The following is a 21,498-nucleotide window of genomic DNA, read 5'->3' as shown; positions in this document are numbered from 1 at the left end:
GATCGGCCAGAGTGGGAGCCGCTCTCGCTCTGAGCGCATAGCGAGACTAGTCAAGCCGAATGGTCAGAGAGTTTTCAGAGCGGAAGCGCAGGAGGCAGAAAGAGGACGTAACTTCCGGAACAATGACGCGGCATCGCTGCTGATACGTCAACAGTAGCCGGACGTAAGGTCCCTTGATTACCTTTAGCCGCACATGGTCGCACACAGTTTGCATCGCGATCACCGCTTAGCCTGTATCGATCGCTGCTCCGGCTTTCCGTCCCACGGGACGCTCATTTTTCGAACATCGCCTTCTGGATAGCACTGTCGTCCTCGTCTGAGCTGCTGCTGCAATCGCTGTTGTCATGCGACAGCAACACAAACCGCGTTCCTAGCGTATATGCTTATCCGGCGTGTCTTGAACATTTTGCCTCACGCAGCGCGGCACCCGCAAAACAACGCAGCAAGCGTTACTGCATCAAAAGCCTACGCTTGCTTCTGCCTACACGTATGGGACGCCGAGGCCTCGCACCGCTTTCGCGAAATGGCGGAAGTGGCTCTGTCACGTGAACTCATCTCAGAGCCGCTCTGACTTTTTTCTCGGAGCGCGTCGGAGCGCTCTGAGCTGGAGGCGAGCGCTCGGAGAGAACCAGCCGAATGGAGTCAGAGCGCCCGGTTTCGACCAGCCGAATGTGCGGTCGCCTCTCAGAGCGCTCTAGAGCGATCTAAAGCGACCAATCGAAGACACCATAAAAGAAGAGGAGTATGCACGGTAGCAGAATTGCGCGCCGCGTTTTACGCTGCGTGCAACTCCAGCCGCGTCGTCTGCTCCATCCAGGGCTGCGAGCGCCGCTCGTCGGCAGCTTCGCGTACTAGCGCGAACGGCGCCTAACAACGGCGTTCCCCGCGGTTGAGCGGGCATGAAAAAAAATAGAGGAGGCTATTTACCGGCGACGGTGACGCGGCTCAACCCACGAACGGACACTTAAAGGGGCTCTGAAACGCCTTCCGAGGAGAGCACATTAACTCACTTAATCACTGCACTGTGTTGCCATGAAAACCAGAGCAAAATAATACTCTTCTACACGCAGCAGACGACCCACAATCACGCGTCAAAGTTGGCGAGCCTTTCCCGGCGACTTTTTCATGCTCGCGCCCTCCACCGTCCCCCGCATCTGCGTAGACATTGTGAGAGGTGACCATTGGTTAGATTCTTGCAGACGTCAGGCAGCTACCGTGGCCGCGGCCAATAAACCGCTTAGCTCCGGCGGGTCGGGAAGCTCCGCTCCCAGAGGGGGGACGGCCATTGGGACGGCGAAGGAGCGCCTACCTTCCAGCGTGCAAAAAGTGACGAGAGAGGGAAAGGCGCGAAGACGCTGAAATTCAAATTTTAATTACAGATAACTCAGCTTCTACAAAGCGCATTTAAAAAATCCTTGCTGGACACTATTCGTGAAGCGGCGTGATTCAATATCCCAGGCATGCCGCAACTTTAGTAGAGCCCCCTTCACAGCCCATTTAAGAGCTGCTTTCTAAGATCGGCACGTGCTTTTCGGCATTTCTGTCTTAATTTATAATTCAGTCAGTCAACTATCCATCTGTCGTCTGTCCAACAATCAATCAATCCAATCAATCCATCCATCCATCCATCCGTCCGACCGTCCGTCCGTCCGTCCGTCAGTCCGTCCGTCCGTCCGTAAAATAGAGCTTGCGCAACGAGGCATGTAAGGACTTACCTACTGCATGCTTATTACATCTTCGTCGTCTTGCAAAAAAGGTCGCATATATTCGTCCTCTGGACGAAGCGCACCAGCAGCGGCACCGACTCCTACAAACGCCAATTTGCATGCCAGCGGTACATTTCTTTATTCTATTACTTGATGAACGGTCAAAGCGTTTTTGGTCCAGATTCTGAGATAGCTCTGCTGAAACACAGTTGACTCCGCTTGTACGCGTTTCAGAAAATAACCGTGCGCATAACAGGGAAAGCACTCCGAACAGCAAGATGTCAAAACCGTGCATGTTTATTCGTCCAATCTCGGAAGGGCTTGTAAATGAGCCACAAGAAAGGGCGCCGTCTCATGCAAAAAGTTGCTGTCGTAACTAGTGTAAAATGAGTATAACACAGGTTCAATTTCGCGCAATGTAAAAAGAAAAAAACAAGGGGCCGAAGGAGCTATCGATTGCAGCGTGTATCACTTCCCCACTGTAGTGAAGACCTCATAGTCAAGCACTGAAAAGTTGTAGTCGCCCATGAGCAAGGTGCACGACGCTCCCTCGCCATCGTAGGAGTGCGGCAGATTCGAGTAGCTCTCCATGTTCGCATTGCAGTGGTTGGCGATGCTCAGGTCCGCCCCGGCACCGAATATCGGACCGTACCTGCGACGAACAAACAGACAGAGTAGCCAGCACAGGAGTAAGTGTTTGCCGCCCCTTCCTCCACCTTACAGTCAGTCCTTAGACACACAAGCAAGTCGAACGTTACGCGATCCTTGCTGAACTTTTCACTCGTGTCATCTATCGCGTCACTCATACAAACATTAAAAAAAGAACACTAGTCACATACATTTAGCATGTGTCTTTTGAAGTTGACACGTGTCGTACGTGCCTGCACTGATGCCTCTAAGATAACAGTCAGCGCAGGAACATACGCAAACCAAAAAGACAGTGTTCCACATTGGAGTAAAACAGCTATTACTTCAAAGCATAGCGCACTGTAATAAATGTGAGCCACCTCGCACCAAATGATGAAGCGTCTACAATGCTTCCACGTTATTTTTAAAGATATGTCTCAATCTCATTTGAGTTTTGGCACTAGCATTCCCAAAGGTGAATTTAAGTTCAAATTAAGAATTTTTCTCTGTAAAACCCTGCCTAAAACCAGAGTATGTCAGGTTAATTAGTTTTCTTTTCTTAAAAAAAGTACGTGTTTGAAACAAAAAAGTACTCCACAACAGTCAGGAATTGTACATCATGATTACTTAACAACTTCATGTTCGCAGTAATTCCGTTTGCTTGATTCTGACTAACGTCAAGCCAGCGCCTCCTCTATTTTTACAAAAATAAAATAAAAATAGAGGAGGCGCTGGTCAAGCAGTAATTACAGCAGTTAATAACTAACCCGCCCCCGCCATCAATGGCACTTTGCCAAAAGGTTGCTCTCCTTACCTTATCTCGAAAATTTTACTACTAATCCACACTGGACAACTTAATGGACAGACATGGTTTATCATATCGAGTCAATTATTGTCACAAAGTTGGTACCCCATTATGCACAACATTTTCAGTCATTTGTGCCTCGTGCTCCCAACGGGTGGAACTGCCTTTCAAGTGAAATTCCATTCATTTACGACACTCGTATTCTTTGCAAAACTTGCGCCATCATCCCAGAAATAATAATAATATTGCATGGACTAATAGTTTTTTACATTTTATTTTTGCATTCAGTGCCCGTTCATATCTAAAGGACTGGCATATTCAAGGAAGCAAGCAACCTCGTCTATATGTGACCTTCCCGTGCTTACTCGGGGTGGTGCGAGATAGCGAACATCTTTTTGACGATGTCGAACTTGGTGGGGGGCAGGTCGGCGTTGTTGATGAGCGTGAAGAGGAACGCCTTCTCCGAGGGGATGTAGCGTCCTCGGCCGCCCGTCTTGCCCCACGGCACGTCACTGAAGCCGCCGCACAGCTGCCCCTGCGACCCCTGCGAAGGGAGCGCCACGGTGTCAGGACGCGCCCACACCGCGGATGACATTCCACGTCGGTGGGCGGCAACAAGGTTTCCCGGCAGAGAATGACGAACTCCAGCAGGGTGTGTGTGTGTGAAGTGCAATTCAATCTCACTCTTTGTTCCAGGCACAGGCTGAACCCCCCCCCCCCCCCTCCCTCACACACACATCACCTAGCATCTGTGAACTGCACGAGTGAGCGAACCAACTGCTGTGAACGCAAGGCGAAGCCGCATTTGAACGGTCGGCTCCGTAGTCAGGTGAAAACATTTTTTGGGCGGCTGTGAGCTCGACGGAGCTTCCTCCTGACTGGATAGCTGTTGGTTCGAAGCATCCAGAAAACGAATTTAGACCAAGTAGGCGGCTGCAGTTGTCACCAACGTGCTAGGAGAGCACACAGTTCGCTCAATACCAGTGTGACGGGGGCTGTGTACTATCTGACGCAAAAAAGTCGCAGACCAATGCCCCCGACGTTAGTGAAGCCGCGTGCACGTCATAGCGAAATGGCTGCGTTTGCTTTGCGCGAGCTCTATCGGTGGCAGAATTTCTTCTCAAAACATTTATTCGAAAAAAAAAAACTGACGGGTGATTTAGCGTGGTCAAGCCAAACACGAAAAAGGTGCGCTAGCACTTCGGTTTCCGTTTAGGGTCGAGGCCCGGTTATCAAGGTCAAGCAGGCGTCAGACAAAGATCGTACAATTTGTAGAGTGCGGGCCTTCGTGCTAGTTCTTCGCGAGCAGCCTGGGCAATTTGCTCGCAATCTGGTGGGCAGGTTGTGACGGCGTCACAAGGCCACGTGACCTAGGCGGCTCACCTGCCACCAAGCTCTTCAAGGTGACAGAGGGACCGCGCAGACTACAGCTATATATAAACGGCTCAGTGGAAAGCACGTACGAGGGCGATGACGAAGGTAGGGCTATGTCCGTCGCACAAGTGGTGGAAGGACTCGGCCGAGTAGCCGTGGTTCGAGGCCCGGTAGAGCAGCCTCCAGAGCTGCTTGGGCACGCCGTACCACGCGTTGAGCACCTGCTGCAGCCGAAGCTTGGGGCCTGTAAGCAGCTGCGAGCCCTGGAAGAGCCGCAGTGAGGTGCGCGGCTGCAGGTGCCGCTCCTCCAGGTGTGTGAACTTGCTCGGCAGCGCCGCGTACCGGTACCTGCGCCCGCCGCACGTTGTTTGTAGGCCACGCAGCTGAGCGCCTGTAGGGCTTCCCACCTTTCCAACGTCAGTTCCATGGGAACAGCACCAGTCGGTTCAACCTCCTCTGCAAACACTTGGCTGTCGATGAGCAGCAGCCGCACGTGGTTGATGACTCCAAGCAGTTGCTGGAAACACAAACTCAAACACTTCAAGCATGCAGCACAAATGAGCTCTCTTTCTTTTATTCGAAGGATAGGAGGTATCCAAAAAGGTCACTTCAAAGAGCTGGTCGTGAAGCTCTGTGCTTTCAGATCCATCTAGAGCGCTACAGATGCCGGACTCGAAGTCATGATGCACTATCATTCTGTACTTACTGTCCTCACTCCAAGTTCAACTGCATAGGCATCTTACTCTTCCGATCAATCTTCAAGCGGTGAAAAGCGAGGCGTGTTGTGTATACAGCTAGAAGTCATTCTAAAACTTGAAATTTCTTTGTTAAGGTAAAATATCACGCTCTTGTCATAATGGCTGAACCGGTGTCAGCGTTCGGCACATGGAGTGAGTTCGCAACTTGCACCCTTACGTTCGGCGTTACTTACCGACTAGTTCGACAAGGGCATAGTGACAAATGACAAGGGCAGCTGTGCGATAAACCCCTCCTTCCCGCCCCTCAGCCCACCTGGACCACCATTCTTGCAGGGGTGGCAAGTGAACGGGTGTTCCCGTCACGCCATACCACGCCAACAACGGACGTCACAGGCTCCGAAGAAAGCGTATCCACTCCTCCGAATGCCTCACGACAGACGGGAACGAGCGAGCAGCGATCCTTCCGACTGTGCAGAAAGCTGGGTACTACACCTGACAAATCCTGGCCCTTTCCTCTTCCGTCCAGTGCGCTGTCGGCTGGGTGACGCCGGCATGGTGTTTCGCCCAGGACAAGACTGCCCGCCAGACGTCTTCTTCTTCCATTGCCAGCTGATCGCAAGACACAGAAAGACAAAACACGAATGGTCATCCTGTTCTGGACAAACCTTCAAGATGCTAATTACATTGCAATGATAGACTGAGCAACGGCACCACACTTTTCAAAGCCTAGTCCCCGAATCACCATTCAGTTAACTGCCCGAATACCCTTCTTATCTTAGCGCATACACAGCTTACGAATTTGAATAACCTGATGGTCCAGTTGTCCAGGCTACAGAGGCACGCACGGTATGCACGACATGAAAGCATCGCAGAAGTGAAATGCGTTCTTGGAGCACGTTCTGAGAACACTGCTAACATGAGGGGCTCGCTCAGAATAGAAACGAAGGAAGCCAAAAATCACTGAAACCGAGGAAAGCACGGGGAAATAGTGATGTTGAAGTAGCGCCGAGGAAGTCATTTTTGTTAATTCTGCGGACTGAATAAAAGTTTTAAGAAAGCAGCGGAAAAGACAACACGCCAACGGAGGAGACCGAACGCACGCTCAGTACCCACCGGCGGCGTGTTGTCTTTTCTTAGACGTTTTTCCTCCCCTTAATTCATGCACTATATATACAATTAACATGGAGCACTGTTCACTGCAAGTGAAAACAGTACTTTGTGCTTTCGTTGGTCTACCAACAGCACTCGACAAGCAGAAACGCACCTTGTGGGAAGCACCATCCTACGCGAGAAGAAAAGCAGATTACCAGTTCTGACCAACAAAAACTTGGGGGCTAACTCATTCATTCCTAAGCGCCACCTCTCAACCCCCCCCCCCCCCCCCCTGTATAAATGATAATTGTAAGGGAAGCGCTTTGTTGTTCGAAGCCAGGACGGGAGTTTTGCGGACTAAGACATATCGAGTCAGGTACCATGGGATAGACATGTTGTGCGGTGCGCGTGGAGAGGAGGAAATGGCTGAACACTTGACACTTCTGTAAAGGACTTCAACCTGCAGTGGAAAGTAGTGGGGCTGATTTATTCAAAGCATTGGCGTTTAAGGACAGTGATTGAAAAATAGATTTTAAGCGGGTAGAAGTAACCAAGCGAAGGCTATCTGATTGGTGGCTAAAATCAAGACAAGAGCAAAATTTTACAAGTCATGGCTAGATTTTTTGAGCCACCGCCCGATTCAAAGGGCTCAGCCTTGCCCGTCCGTCCGTCCGTCCGTCCGTCCGTCCGTCCATCCATCCATCCATTTATTGTCCCCGTACAAACGCCTTCAGGCTGGAACTACACATTTGAACCGTCGGAGCTCCCCGAACCGGGTGCTATGCGATTTGTGTGGAGAACGGTCCTTCCATCCTTGGGCGTTTAAAAAGCAAGCCAACAACGCAACGCTCTGGGATAATCGCAGTTCGGCAGCCTCCTTGGCCGTTGAGCATGGTGTAGATTTCTGCGCAGGGACGAGTAACGCGGTGTTGGCGGCTTTTTCAACAACGGCAATGTGTACTCGTCAATTTCGCTCGTCATAGATGATTCCAGCAGAGCTGAATCCCAAGTGCACCGTTACATTTCTGCTTTCTATATTTTTTTCAGCTTCCGGTCCTGGCCGCAGAAGCGGTGAAAACTAACAAAAATGCGAAAGAGGCGCAATATACCGGGATGCACGTACAAGAGCAACTGGGGACAACGCTGTGCACCCTCGGGTAGCGACTTAGCCTCGCAGCACCGAGTGCGGACGGTACGCTCGCTGAGCCGTGAAAGAAACCGGCTTGTAAATGCGACACTAGAGGCCACGCAGGCTGGCACTGCGGACTTTGACTAAAGGTCTGCCCGGAGTTACGCTTGTTTCACCAGCTAACCGAGTCCCCTTTCCATAGACCCGCCGCAGTATAAGGAACGCGAAACGGTGGGCTGTACATGCTGGCACGCGTTGCCTGCACCACCTCCGCTGCAGGTGCACCAGCTGCTGTTAATATGATAGTCGTTGAGTGGAACATGCAAACTGCGTTAGGTACTAAAAAAAATTGCGGTGGTTTAGCTTTGGTTAAACCTGGAGTGACGCGATAGCTACAGCTGGCCGAGTGGAACTTGCTCAGTTGAATTGCAAAGTCAATCTTTCGCCGCTCCATTTCGCTGGGAGTCCCTTCATCTTTGTCCCACTTGACACGGCGCATGCGCATAGCTGTGGCAGCTCTGTTTCGCCGGCGCGCCGCGCCGCCGGTAGCAGCAGCTGCTCCGTACCACGTGGCTGGTCACGTGACGAACCACGTGATCAGCCACGGCGCCGCGCCGCCGGCAGCTGCTCCGCACCACGTGACAGCGTGGCGGCGCAGCCACGCTGAAGGCCCGAAATGCTACAAAATGGAAATTGGTGCATTACGAGGACCGCATACGGTCTGTTTCGTTGTTCTTGTTCGTCGATGTCAAGAATCACATACACCAAACGCTGCTCAAACAAGCGGTACTATACAGTCGAGCTGATCCAAGTTGTTCAGCACAGGATCAACGCGCAAGTAGTTCGGCGCGCTTATAAGGCTACATTCGCCTTCACATGGCTCTTAGTTTCCAGAGACATCAATAATTTTGCCCTCAGATGACACGGTTATGCTGTAAAAAGGATAAAATTCCTATCGTAACGGCAAAGGCCACCACCCTCTGTCGATAATAAACGGACATCATGAGGAGCGACGCAAAGAGCCACCGCCAGCAGAAGGTAACTCACGTAGTCCGAAGAAACCAGGTGAATGAGGGCGTCCTTAGGAAGATTGAAGAACGCACTCGTCTTGACGCACTCCATCGCGTTTTCGCCAACGTAAGCTGTACACCTGTCCACGAACGATTTTCCGCCTTTCGTACCTGAGGAGGAAAATGTGGTCATACCAGGTTTTACGTAATTTACCAGCCACTAATTCCGGTCTCGTGCACACGCCACGACCGCCCAAGCTTGAATTCCTAAATATCAGCTTTTCAGCTCATTCTTACTAAGATGAACTCTCGAACACCCATGTAATACCCTCGAATGAGGGCCTTTGGAGCTATTTAAATAAATAAATAGATAAATAAACAAACAAGCGAACGCAAAAAACAAGTCTCATTTTCACTGCATCGCCCAGTTTGCTGAAACGCTCTAAAAAGGCAGAGTTTTATGAAACTAAAAAATCCAGACGCAGAGCGCGGAAGGAAAATTTCTGCCCTGTGCTTCTTCACAAGATAAGTCCAACAAACAAACATATGTTCTTCAACAGGAGCTTGATAAGAGTAGTCGTCTGGGCGAGTTGGTTGCTCATGACGGTTAGCACACGTGGTGTGTCCTCTTCGTTTGACCCTGTGTTACGGTCGCTTCGTTTACCGTCTTCTAGAGTACAGTCTGTGCTTAGGGAAGAAAGATTGGTTTGGTTGGTTTATGGGGGTTTAACGTCCCAAAGCGACTCAGGCTATGAGAGACGCCGTAGTGAAGGGCTCCGGAAATTTCGACCACCTGGGGTTCTTGAACGTGCACTGACATCGCACAGTACACGGGCCTCTAGAATTTCCCCTCCATCGAAATTCGACCGCCGCGGCCGGGATCAAACCCGCGTCTTTCGGGCCAGCAGCCGAGCGCCGTAACCACTCAGCCACCGCGGCGGCTCTTAGGGAAGAAAGAAGAAGTGAGATGTTGAAAAGTTGATAACACTTTAGAGCGGATGCGATGATCTCGAGCAACGAACTATCAATGTTTCTCATTTTACACCACTTAGCGCATTCATCAACTTGTCCCTACAGTTGCAGTCATCGCTAGCCGTAGCACCTCTTCGCACCACATCTGCCAGCTCCAGTGTAAAGTAAGTTTCATTATAATTTCACGCACCGTTTCCTCTAATGCTGCGGGCTTGAAAGTGAGTGGGAGGACAAACAAACAAACACCTAAAGACGTAAGACTTGGAAAACGGACAGCACTTGCCTGAGCTTGAAACCCGGTCTTCCATGGCCAGTGCGGAAGCTAGGAACATGCACGCGTTGTGGATGGACATGGTGCTGGTCACGTGGTCCTCGCAACTTTGCCGCAGTTCTTCGATGCCCAGCTCATGCGCGAGGGCGAGAGCTTCGAACACAGTGCTGTCTTGCAGGTGAATCTGGAAGAAAAGGCATACTCTCGCGATGCCACATCTCGAAATTGTAATTCATGAACAATGTAGCAGCAGCCGCAACATGAACGAATTCTCGCGCGCATTGCTGTTCAAGCTTGCATCAGTTTAAATGCCTAAAACGATCGACAGCGAGAACACAAGCGCGCGCACGCTATCATTACTCAGGTTTCTGCCATCACGTCTGCAGCATAACGCAGGCGTGCTTTAGTATGACCCGGCCACATGCGTAACACAATTGCATCTGTCGACAACACAAAATGTTCGTTTCTTAACAGCGTCAGTAATAGCAAGGTTTTCGAAAGCGCGCGGCTTGGGCCTTGAACGTGCGACTACCGTGGAAAGTCATACACCCCCAATATTTTGTTTGGAACCAACCACCCACCTCCAGAATAAATGTGATAGTCAGGTGTGCAATTACCGCTTGATTCAAGAAATACTGAGCGTCATTGTTGTCAAGTTATGTAGCGTATAAAAAAAAAGATAAATGATGGGAACGTTACATCGAAACCGTGAGAAAGTCGACTGCCTGCTCTGCTTTTTAGGGAGGTTTCATAGCGTTGCACAAAATGTTGTATCACTAGCCATTAAATGTCGCATGCTTAGACAGCTGAAATAGCTGGAAAAAGCATCGCAGCAGAAATCGCTGCCCGCATTCCGCAACCACCAGCACGGTGTAATATGCGTTGCATTGAACCTGCGGACTTCGACAAATCGAAGGTGGCGCCAACGCAGGCGTAGTGCTGCTTAGCTCGCGAGTGGTCGAGTAGATGGCGCGCCCCTCGAGCGTTTCAAACGACTAGCTCTTCCCCCGCGAGAGAGGGAACATCTTTGCCCGCCAGGTCATGTTATTTCATTTCGCTTTTTTTTTTTCAAGGGATTTTTCGCTTTTTGCTCGTGCTGCATTATCGTGGGGGGAGGGGGGGGAATCAACATGCGACACATTAAAAGAAAAAAAAAACGATGCGGAACCTATCCCTCTCAATTCCTGGCCGATGCCCCAGTGCGGGTATGCGCCATATTTTGTCAGGGTAACAACAACAACTCTAATGCGGCTCCCGTTTTCGCTTTAGTCAGTGGTCGCCGCTGCCGGGGTATGACAAAAACGGATTCTAAAAGTGAGCGCCGCCTCTGAGCATCATTGCACATTGAGGCGCACGTGTATTCCGATGTGCACAGACCGATTTAGAGAAGTCACATTCATGGAATCTCGGCAGTACAACAGATTGCTCAAAAGGGGGAGAGCTACTGAAAGAAGCACGGAAAAGAGCCGAAAAACGTACGATTGCAAGAAGGCGTCTTTAATAGCCAAGAAAGGGCGAATTGAGAATATACCGAATGCCACCGCTTCTACTTCGCAAACGAGTGTGCTAACAGAAAACAAACTCAGATTCGGACGCGCTGCAGCACATTTCATTCGCTATTTGGCAAACGCGATCAGGAAGTCTGCAGGTACCTCGGAGGCTGAGGAGGCCACTAATAAACAGAAGAGTGCGAAAAACACGACGACTCTTGCATCAGGCCTCTTGCAAGTAAGTGTCTATGGAGAGGAAAGAATGAAGCGCTCAGCGAGATACATTTTTCACATCTAAGTACTCAGACGTTGTTGCGAACTATATAACGCAAATAATAGCATTAAGAATCGCGGCAGTAAATGAGCAATGAGAAACCGGTTATCCTTAATAACAATGTTAATAACAATAACATTGCAATGCTCGATGTCATCTTCGGCGTCTGCTATAAAGTGGTCCAAGTATCCAAGTACGTCTTGGGTGCCTCAAAGTCACATTTATATAGTAGGATACGACTCAAGAACAAAGCGGCAGGCGCCCCTCAAGGGAGGCCCTCCAGGCAGTGACGTCAACCTGGTGTCATGACATCGACTAAACCACATGGTCCTGCGCAGCGCATAGCGCAAAAATAAATAAAGAAAAAAAAACTCACAGGACGGCTACGACTATGTAACGCGAGATTCAGCGGTAGCTGTTTAGGGCGTTTAGTTTTGGGAATATTTTGAGGTAGAAAAGATACAAAGACCTCATATCGCACTGGTGTAGTGGTCAAGTGATGCACCCCTGCGCTGGCTGGCAGGCGGCTGTTCCGAACAGAGCCAAACGACGACAACGCGGAAGCCAGGGACGGGCGCCTAACAGCTGTCGCTGTAAAACCTCGTTCTTTCCTTACAGCAGCTCTGCTACTACATCATGACGCTGTACTGCAATCCGCGCCGCCGTCGGCGCTACCGCTCAATACAGTGATGAGCCGGCTGCGGCCTTGGTATGAGGACGGCGCTCCCGACTAATCGAAAAGGGGTCCGATATTTATGTCTCTACTCCTGTTGTGAAAAGTTATTAATGCGTTAGCAATAGAAGGGTGCGTGCAAGTGGAAATGTCGACCACTGTCACCCGTGGCCACCTCGGATATAACAAACTTTAGACCCGGATTTCTTTTCCCCAGCAACCTCTGGAGACCAATCATTAATTTAGCTGCCACCCGCACGGTTGGCAGCCACGCGTGACGCGGTGCGAACCTTGTGACGTCAACACAACCTGCCCACAGTGGCAGGTAGCAGTTCAATTAATTATTGGTCGCGAGAGGTTGCTCGGGAAGAGCAACCTGGATCTCACAAGCCCCAACAGGTGTCTGTTTTGAAACAGCCACCTGCCGGGGCAGTGGCGCATCGCTTAACCGCTGCACCACTGCGCCAGGAGTGGTATGAGGACTCCAAGGGATCTAGGAGTGCAAAGTCAAGAATGACCAATTCCGCATATATGGACATTAACCCATTACCGCTACCGCGGTATAGCCTTAAGGCGGAGCTACACGGAATCAGCAGCAACAAAACATGCTAATGCAGTTAAATAGTCCACCGAGGATCGCCTGTTTTTTTTTTTTTCAGCTTCAGGACGTTAAACCGCGCATACTACCTGAAGTTATTTCTGGACGACACTGCTCAAGGTTCCATCCATGCTCCAAGGCGTTTCGCGTGATGGACAAGGCAGTTGACTCGGGGCCCCTTGAGCAGTCAGGAAAACTGACCTTATGCAAGCAACAATCATGCGCTCAAGTGTTCGGCAGACGAAGTTGAGGTTTATAGTTTGCCCATAGGGCTGCCAGAGTTAGTTGGCGGGTGCACGTGCGATGTTGGCCGCTTGTGAGAACAGACCGCGGCGCACATGCCACACTGACATTCACAATAGGCATCTGCCGTAGCATCGCGGACTACTCGCTTGCACAGTACAGCTACAGGATGGAGTGTACATCCTGGCCAGGCAGGAACTCTTTTATTACAGGTTCCCCTTCTACCCAGCGCGTGGTACGCTTTGCGCACAATCCCAGTTTAGGGGACAATGCGATCAACGAGGTCACTCGATGTCGACTTTGTAACAGCAACTTGCGACTCGTACGGACCGCAGCCCGTAAGAACCCGTGCTGCAAGTGCCGCCCCTTCCGATAGCCGAATGAAAGTTCCCGCACAGGAAGGACGTACGTCAAGAGGCATAGAATTTCGTTTATCGACTACTGACTTTTTAGCGATCGTTTCCTTCTTCTCATTTCGCCGACTCACAAATACAAGATGGCAAAATGTTGATGTTGACTCGGCGATAGCTACGGCAGTGCTGTCTTTTTTTTTTTCACGCGATTTGCGCATGTCTTACGGAAGGAACCCCAGCAGCATATATGCAGCAGCATTTCGTGACAACCGACGCATTTCCCTCGCGACGCATCACATACCCAGAGATTCTGGACAAGCGCATTTTTTCAACGGGAAGTTATTTATGAACGCATTTTTTTCGCGTATCTTAAGGGTGCACTAAAGGAGAATCTGAACTATTTTTGCCGCGGGAACTCCATCTACACGTTCCGGGCATTCTTAGAAACTTCGAATTGCTGTCCTGTGCGGCCGATTGCCCTAATTAAATCGGATTAAACGCCCCGGCTCCCGCCTTTTTTTTTTTTTGTTAACTCAACGCGGTAGGTAGGAGGAGTCAACCAACGCGCCAGCCAGTCCCGTGGCGGCTTGCCACTCCGCCATCGGCGGAGTGAGACGTAAATCAAAGAGTCCACGTGTCTTTTTATTTCCGTGGGCCTAATTTGCGGCTATATTGTCTGTGACTGAAAATTTTTATTCACAGAAACCTAAAAACTAAATACAAGCGAAAGCGAAGCCGCCACTGGACTGGCTGAAAGGCACTCCACGCGTTGGCTGACTCCGCCTACCTACCGCGTAGAGTTAAAAAAAAGGCGGGGGCCGGGGCTTTAATCCGATTTAATTAGGGCAATCGGCCACACAGGAAAATAATTCAAAGTTTCTAAGAATGCCCGGAACATGTATAGTCCCCGCGGTAAAAAGACGAGTTCAGATTCTTTGAACTCATATTTTCTAGCGCTTAGTGAACACAAGGGACAAGAACACAAATACACAGGACGTACGCTAGTCTTCAACTGTCGTTTAATCGAAAAAACATTCAATATAAGACATCTCAAATGCTGATATTCACACACGCGCAGTAGCAACGCCACGTTTCAAGAACAACAATTCTTTTTTTGATAGATAAACAGATGGGGTGCTGACACATTTTGAACCTTCTTTATCAATGCACATAGCTTCGAAAATTTCCCGTTACGATTGCGTTTTTAGTGTTCCTAGAATGCTTGCTTCATGCAAGATTGGTGTGCAGGGTACAGGGTCAGGGTCGCCAGGGTACCGTTCGATGAGACAGCGTTTGCAGTGCACCGCGAGATTCCCCCCCGCCGATATGAATTCTGTTGCCAAGCGGTGCTCTCTCAGCCTTTCATTAACGCATCTTCCTGATTGCCCGATATATGCTTTGCCACAAGTGAGCGGGATTTTATAGACAACACCCATTTTGCATGGTACGAACTTCCTTTGGTGGTTCTTAGTGCACATTGGCTTGCTTGCCTCGCTGTTCACGAGTGGGCACAGGCGCACTAGTTTCTTTGGGGCAGTCAAAACAAGATCGACGCCACACTTTTTCGCCACCTTTTTTAGACGGTGCGACATGTTGTGAACATACGGCATAGCCACAAGCTGAGTCCGCCGCTGGGGATCGTCACGGTTATGTTGCTTCCCAGTTCTCACTTCCTTCAGCAGCTTTTCCGCAACAGATGTCAGAGTTTCCTCTGGAAACCCGGCGTTCTCTAGGCGAAGCTTTTGCAGTCTCACACTTTCTGTGATGCAATGCTCGCACGACTTATTGAGAGCAGCGCGGAAGGCATTCATGGCAATACCCCTCTTTACAAGTTTAGAGTGCGCCGATTGATAACTGAGAATTTCTTTTTTTGTTCTCGGCTGATACATCCAGCAAACACGTGCCTTTTCAAACCTAATGCATACATCAAGGAACTGCAGCCTCTCGTCGTTTGGGATTTCGGTTGTAAAGGCTAGACCCAGGCTACAGGAATTAAAAACATCAAGCACATTTTTCACCACATCGTTCGGTTTGTCAGACTGTGTTAGATTCATTACTACAAGGTAGTCATCAACATATCTAAAAATGCGTTTAACTTTGTCAGTGTTAATCCGCGCGACAATGCGTTGGTCAATGTATGCTAAAAAGACAGAACTAAGAACGGGGGCGATGCAGGACCCGATGCAAATGCCATCCTTTTGTACATATTCTGCACCTTCATGCTTTATGACAGTCGATGACAGGTAAAATGAAACAAGGTTTAAAAAGCTGTCAATTCAAGCTTTCAGCTTTCAAAAGCTTTCAAGCTTTCAAAAGGATGGCATTTGCATCGGGTCCTGCATCGTCCCCGTTCTTAGTTCTGTCTTTTTAGCATACATTGACCAACGCATTGTCGCGCGGATTAACACTGACAAAGTTAAACGCATTTTTAGATATGTTGATGACTACCTTGTAGTAATGAATCTAACAGTCTGACAAACCGAACGATGTGGTGAAAAATGTGATTGATGTTTTTAATTCCTGTAGCCTGGGTCTAGCCTTTACAACCGAAATCCCAAACGACGAGAGGCTGCAGTTCCTTGATATATGCATTAGGTTTGAAAAGGCACGTGTTTGCTGGATGTATCAGCCGAGAACAAAAAAAGAAATTCTCAGTTATCAATCGCCGCACTCTAAACTTGTAAAAAGGGGTATTGCCATGAATGCCTTCCGCGCTGCTCTCAATAAGTCGTGCGAGCATTGCATCACAGAAAGTGTGAGACTGCAAAAGCTTCGCCTAGAGAACGCCGGGTTTCCAGAGGAAACTCTGACATCTGTTGCGGAAAAGCTGCTGAAGGAAGTGAGAACTGGGAAGCAACATAACCGTGACGATCCCCAGCGGCGGACTCAGCTTGTGGCTATGCTGTATGTTCACAACATGTCGCACCGTCTAAAAAAGGTGGCGAAAAAGTGTGGCGTCGATCTTGTTTTGACTGCCCCAAAGAAACTAGTGCGCCTGTGCCCACTCGTGAACAGCGAGGCAAGGAAGCCAATGTGCACTAAGAACCACCAAAGGAAGTTCGTACCATGCAAAATGGGTGTTGTCTATAAAATCCCGCTCACTTGTGGCAAAGCATATATCGGGCAATCAGGAAGATGCGTTAATGAAAGGCTGAGAGAGCACCGTTTGGCAACAGAATCCATATCGGCGGGGGGGAATCTCGCGGTGCACTGCAAACGCTGTCTCATCGAACGGTACCCTGGCGACCCTGACCCTGCACCCTGCACACCAATCTTGCATGAAACAAGCATTCTAGGAACACTAAAAACGCAATCGGAACGGGAAATTTTCGAAGCTATGTGCATTGATAAAGACGGTTCAAAATGTGTCAGCACCCCATCTGTTTATCTATCAAAAAAAGAATTGTTGTTCTTGAAACATGGCGTTGCTACTGCGCGTGTGTGAATATCAGCATTTGAGATGTTTTATATTGAATGTTTTTTTTGATTAAACGACAGTTGAAGACTAGAGTACGTCCTGTGTATTTGTGTTCCTGTACCTTGTGTTCACTAAGCGCTAGAAAATATGAGTTCAAACAATATCCAACTAGCCCAAGTTTCTGCCTTACTAGAGTTCAGATTCCTCTTTAGTGCACCTTTAAGACTGGACCATAGCAATCAATATATCCACAGGTACCTCCTCAGGACGCAGGTAGTTTTCTGCTATTTATTGTCAAAAATGCACCCCAATGGTTTTCTATAGTAGTCTTAGCTAATCGGCGCGAGAGCAGGACAACTTCAAAAGCAAGATTTTGCTATGAATCGGAAGATTATGCCATTCCCCATCAATGTGTTCATAACAGCATCTAACAATATTCCACAGTTTCTTCACAACTAAAACTGATGTCCCAGAAATCTGGACTTGGGTCACCATGCGATGGGAGCCGGGTGGCATACAAACTTGACAGGCACTGCACGCGTGGATTCCCATATACAGAATCACGCCGCGGGAGCCCGAATACGTGAAAACGCACCCAGGGGAGCACTCGCGTGTTAGGAAGGCTACTCGGGGAGACAAATACTACGGCTTCGTTATTAAAGCAAAAAATAACATATTCAGCTTGCGAGCACCGATTTTGAAGGCTTCAAAGTGAGCGCAGACATGCGGGTCAATTTGCATACGCAGATCGACCTGTGTGTCTGTTTTTGAAAGTCTGTTTTTGAAAGTCTGACGGATGTCTGGCAGACTTACAAATAAGGCAAATAAAGATATAACCACTGACGTGTTTCCGCCTTATCGCAGAGGATATACAGCGCGCAGGAACAAACATTCGGCAGAGACACGACTGCTTACGTGTGTGAAGGCGTAAGACCACCCGCTCACTTTGAGATGATGCAGTCGACGCGCGGCGTGATGTCACCCGATGCACGCAGCTGGCAATTCTACCTCTGCACGGCTCAACGTAGCCGCCGCACCGCTTCTGACCTGCGCGCTGATCCACCTTAAGGGTATGACGCGGTAGCTAAGGGTTAATTAATGCCCATATGTGCAGAATTTGTCACTCTCTACTAAACATTCATAGATCCCTGGGAGTCCTCATACCACTCCTGGCGCAGCCGTGCAGCGGTTATCAAGCGATGCGCCACTGCCCTGCGATGGCAAGTGCTGCCACGGTGGAATTTGAGCGATACATGGGTTGCTCTTTCCGAGCGAACGCACGCACGCACGCAGAGGCAGACGGATTTTCGCTCAATGAGGTATGTAAGGTGGCTTGTGCAAAGGCAGTGTTTCGTGCAGACAATGCTAGTAGCTTGTTTCTGTGAATAAATATATCAGGACTGAATCTGAAGAAATGTGAACAAATTATGACTAATAAAAATATCCCATTATTTATTTACAATATTCCAGCCGTTTAACATGGGTGTTAATCCGCGCAACGTGCGCTATAGTGCAACAAGTTTTGCTTGCAAACCGTCTGCTTTAAAGGAAAGCAGCCTTTTTAATTACAGGCGTATATGTGTTTACAATGTACATTCTGTCCTGTTCCAAGTGTGAGTAATGTTTTGTGAGAAGATGGCAATTAAGACTGCTGTGTCTACAGGACGACCACAGTACACAGAGTGAGCAGTCATGTTTAAACCGGCATGTAAACTCTAACATTTGAAGAAACAATTTTTCAGGAAGTCAACCTCTGTCCTTTTTGTGCGCTTGTCTGACATCCTTATCATAATCGTCCTTGCACCACACAATGCGCGCCAAAACTCTACTTCGATCACCAATTACTCTTTTTTTTCTTCGCTGATGATCCAACACACCTAGCGTAACGGTTTTTACCAGACATTGGGCAGTTGCCAAGCCATTTTTATAACTCCCGCTACTGTCCGTGGTATTGTGTGCTTTACGTAGAGATCGCAAAGCCCATATAAAAACGTGCACCTCCGTTAGAATACTGGAAGGAGACAGAAAGAACATTCAGATAAGCACAGAAAAACCTGCCTGGCCACATGTCTAGCCCTGACTACCGACCACAGAAGGGGCGGGAGCATTGAGGCTGTGGGGAAAGGGCACACGTAAAGATGGCTGGATTGATATATACGTTTATTCAGATAAGCATGGCTCACTGGCTTGCCTTTGGAAAATAGTGCTCAGTGAAGGGACCTAGACCGGGGGATTTAAGGCAGCAATAAAGTAGGGCTCTAAATACTCGTCCTAGATGTTCCCGCGCGGATATTCCGCCCAAACAGCAAAGCAACTCGACCTGTACGGAGAGCTGACGTAACGCTCGTGAGCAACTGAAAACATTCGGCGAGCAGTATGTCGTTCAAAACTGTCGCAGCACGCTCCGACGCGTGCCGAAATAGGCGATTTAAGCGACGCGAAACTTTCTCAAGCTCGCCCCACCTTTCCCATGTAGACGTAAAGGAGGACAGTCTGAAAGACATCCGGCTTGGCGTGAGGCAGCCGGATGGGCGTCGGACTGCCAGGGGGCGCCGGTGTCACTGTGGAACCCGGCACCTTGCATACCTCTCCTCGCTTCACGTTCTGGAAGTTGCTGCACCTGCGCCAATGAAACGAGAAAGCGCGTCACGACAGCTGGACAACCACCCTCGAGGTGCACGCGCTCTCACGGTGTAAGCCTGCTACCTCCCGTCTAGCTTCCTTTCTTCATGAACAGTCCCTGTGCGGACCTGCGGACAGGGATGGTGGTTTTGTCTTAACAAAATATTTGTTTGGTTCAGCACCATGTATGTGTCTCCTCTCTATCAGTCCGGGTGTCTACATGCTGCTTTCAAAGAAAGATAGCATTCAAGTAAATGTGGCTGATGAAAAGGATCACGACATAAAATTACAAGCAATAATCACAAATATACCCAGAACGGAAACCCAAAATAAAATTAAATTTCGCACATACTTTCGCCCCTCACTGCGGCGAAAAAGTGACAGCAAAAATGTCCCTCGCAGAAAAGGTAACCTCGCAGGAACAGCTGACTTGATTATAGAGGCGAAGGATAGCAGGGTGTGATTTGCATAGGAAAAACACTGGAAATTTCACGGAACTCTGCTACCTCGCAGTGATACCCTTAAGACTTGGACAAACTCTTCATCGCAATTCATCGATCATCGATCAGGTTGATAATTTCCACGACGCACCAACCGGGCTTAATCCGTCTATTACGACCTACGCACCTCGTTCGGCTAGTAGCTTTTGTCATTTTAATCTCTAGCGGGGTCTAGATTTTTATTACAATTTACAATTTTAAGCCCTCAAACAATAACATAAGATGTGAAAAGAAATTGGTTTCCCATAAAAGTGTCATCCGCTGCGGAAGTTCCTGTGTCTGTAACTACTATGCAATGCTTATGCAAACTAGGTAAGGCCACCACTGATCATTACGATCATGTTTTTTCTGAACGAAGCTTGCGTCTCCTTAACTGAGATAATCAGGAAATCGGGCAGTTCGCCATCTAACGGAAGTTTTGGACTTCAGGCAACCAAGTATAAACGTCTGTCTAAAAAAAAAAAACTGTTTCCAGCACATAAAAAGGGTATGCTCGGTATGCTCCCGTCGGTGCTTTACTTACGGCCGCCACTGCCAAGTGCGGGACTGCAATTACCGAGCTGCATGAAAGCACAAGGAGCGCAGTCTGCCAGGGGAGTTGACGTGGGTTCCTGAGACGGTGAAAACATTCAGCAAGGGGCATCGCTAGCAAGCGCTCTTAAAATACGGTCCACTGGGTGCTGAAGTAGGCGAGCTAAGCGATGGAAGAAAAAAAGGAAAATGCAGGGTTAACCGTCCATGGGCGATGAAGGACGACGCAGTGGAAGGCTCCGCAATTATGAGCACCTGGGGTTCTTTAACGTGCGCTGACATCGCACAGCACACGGGCGTTTTTGTAGCTCGCTTCCATCGAAACACGGCAGCCGCAGCCGGTATCGAACCCGCGACCTTGCTATCAGCAGCTGACCACCAAATCGACTGAGCCACGGCGGCGGGTGCTTAATATATTGGAACCTTACACATACTAGCAAAAGGCAATAAATGTCTTAACTCTTCCTACGAGTCAGCGTGAAAATGACAAGCTTCACTCCATCGTAAAGAAATAAAAAGCGAGCACCTGCTTCCACTCAGTGAGATCTAGCTTCTAGAGGGGAAACTAATGGTTCTGCAGGCTGCACCACAAACGGGTGCCCACAAAAGCGCCTGTTAGTGCCGCACTAGACGATGACGGACGAACAGCACACCTAGATGAATAAAACTCGATAAAAGAAAGAAATGGAAGAGGGGAGGGGGAGAGGCCCCCAGGCGCAACCGTGAAGATGCGGCGGATCGAACCACTCGCGCATGAGCGGCCTACAGTTAAGTTCTGGTCGCACATTTATTTTCAGCTATTCATAAATGAAAAAAATCCGACAATAAATTTAATAAATTGGTAATAACAAATTTTAATGAATAAATAAAATAGCTGGTCAGGTCCCCAAGTCCGTAAACACTAACGCATCACAATTTAATCTATGTGCAAGTTATCCCAACGCAAACTTCCTGCTTAGCGCATTTAGTTCCAGCACATCAAACAAAAACAGTATAGGCCTATGCGCGCCAAGGCAGGCTCTTCGTCTAGAAATTCAGAGCAGCTAAGAAGGGGCTACCACAGTGCAACCACCCGGGGCTCACGACCGAGGAGTGCACCTAACGGCAGCAGT

The 21,498-nt window shown here is 49.1% G+C and overlaps 1 protein-coding gene across 1 annotated transcript in view; it reads right to left on the bottom strand.

The window, feature by feature from the left end:
* Positions 1-1,984: 1,984 nt before the first annotated feature.
* Positions 1,985-21,498, bottom strand: part of LOC144113110 (uncharacterized) — a 54,492-nt gene continuing 34,978 nt past the window's right edge. The window contains exons 2-9 of the mRNA XM_077646022.1: positions 19,197-19,435; positions 9,697-9,868; positions 8,479-8,612; positions 5,703-5,819; positions 4,920-5,029; positions 4,602-4,860; positions 3,504-3,682; positions 1,985-2,358 (exon numbers count right to left, since the gene is read on the bottom strand). Of these exons, the coding sequence (XP_077502148.1) occupies positions 2,175-2,358; positions 3,504-3,682; positions 4,602-4,860; positions 4,920-5,029; positions 5,703-5,819; positions 8,479-8,612; positions 9,697-9,868; positions 19,197-19,205 (1,164 nt within the window). The 5' untranslated portion in view covers positions 19,206-19,435 and the 3' untranslated portion in view covers positions 1,985-2,174. The remainder of the gene's footprint in view (positions 2,359-3,503; positions 3,683-4,601; positions 4,861-4,919; positions 5,030-5,702; positions 5,820-8,478; positions 8,613-9,696; positions 9,869-19,196; positions 19,436-21,498) is intronic.

The sequence above is a fragment of the Amblyomma americanum genome, chromosome 1 (genome assembly GCF_052857255.1).
Source record: "Amblyomma americanum isolate KBUSLIRL-KWMA chromosome 1, ASM5285725v1, whole genome shotgun sequence".
Taxonomy (NCBI): Eukaryota; Metazoa; Arthropoda; class Arachnida; order Ixodida; family Ixodidae; genus Amblyomma; species Amblyomma americanum.
Note: the sequence above shows the minus strand (reverse complement) of the source record. Positions and strands in the feature narration are given on the sequence as shown.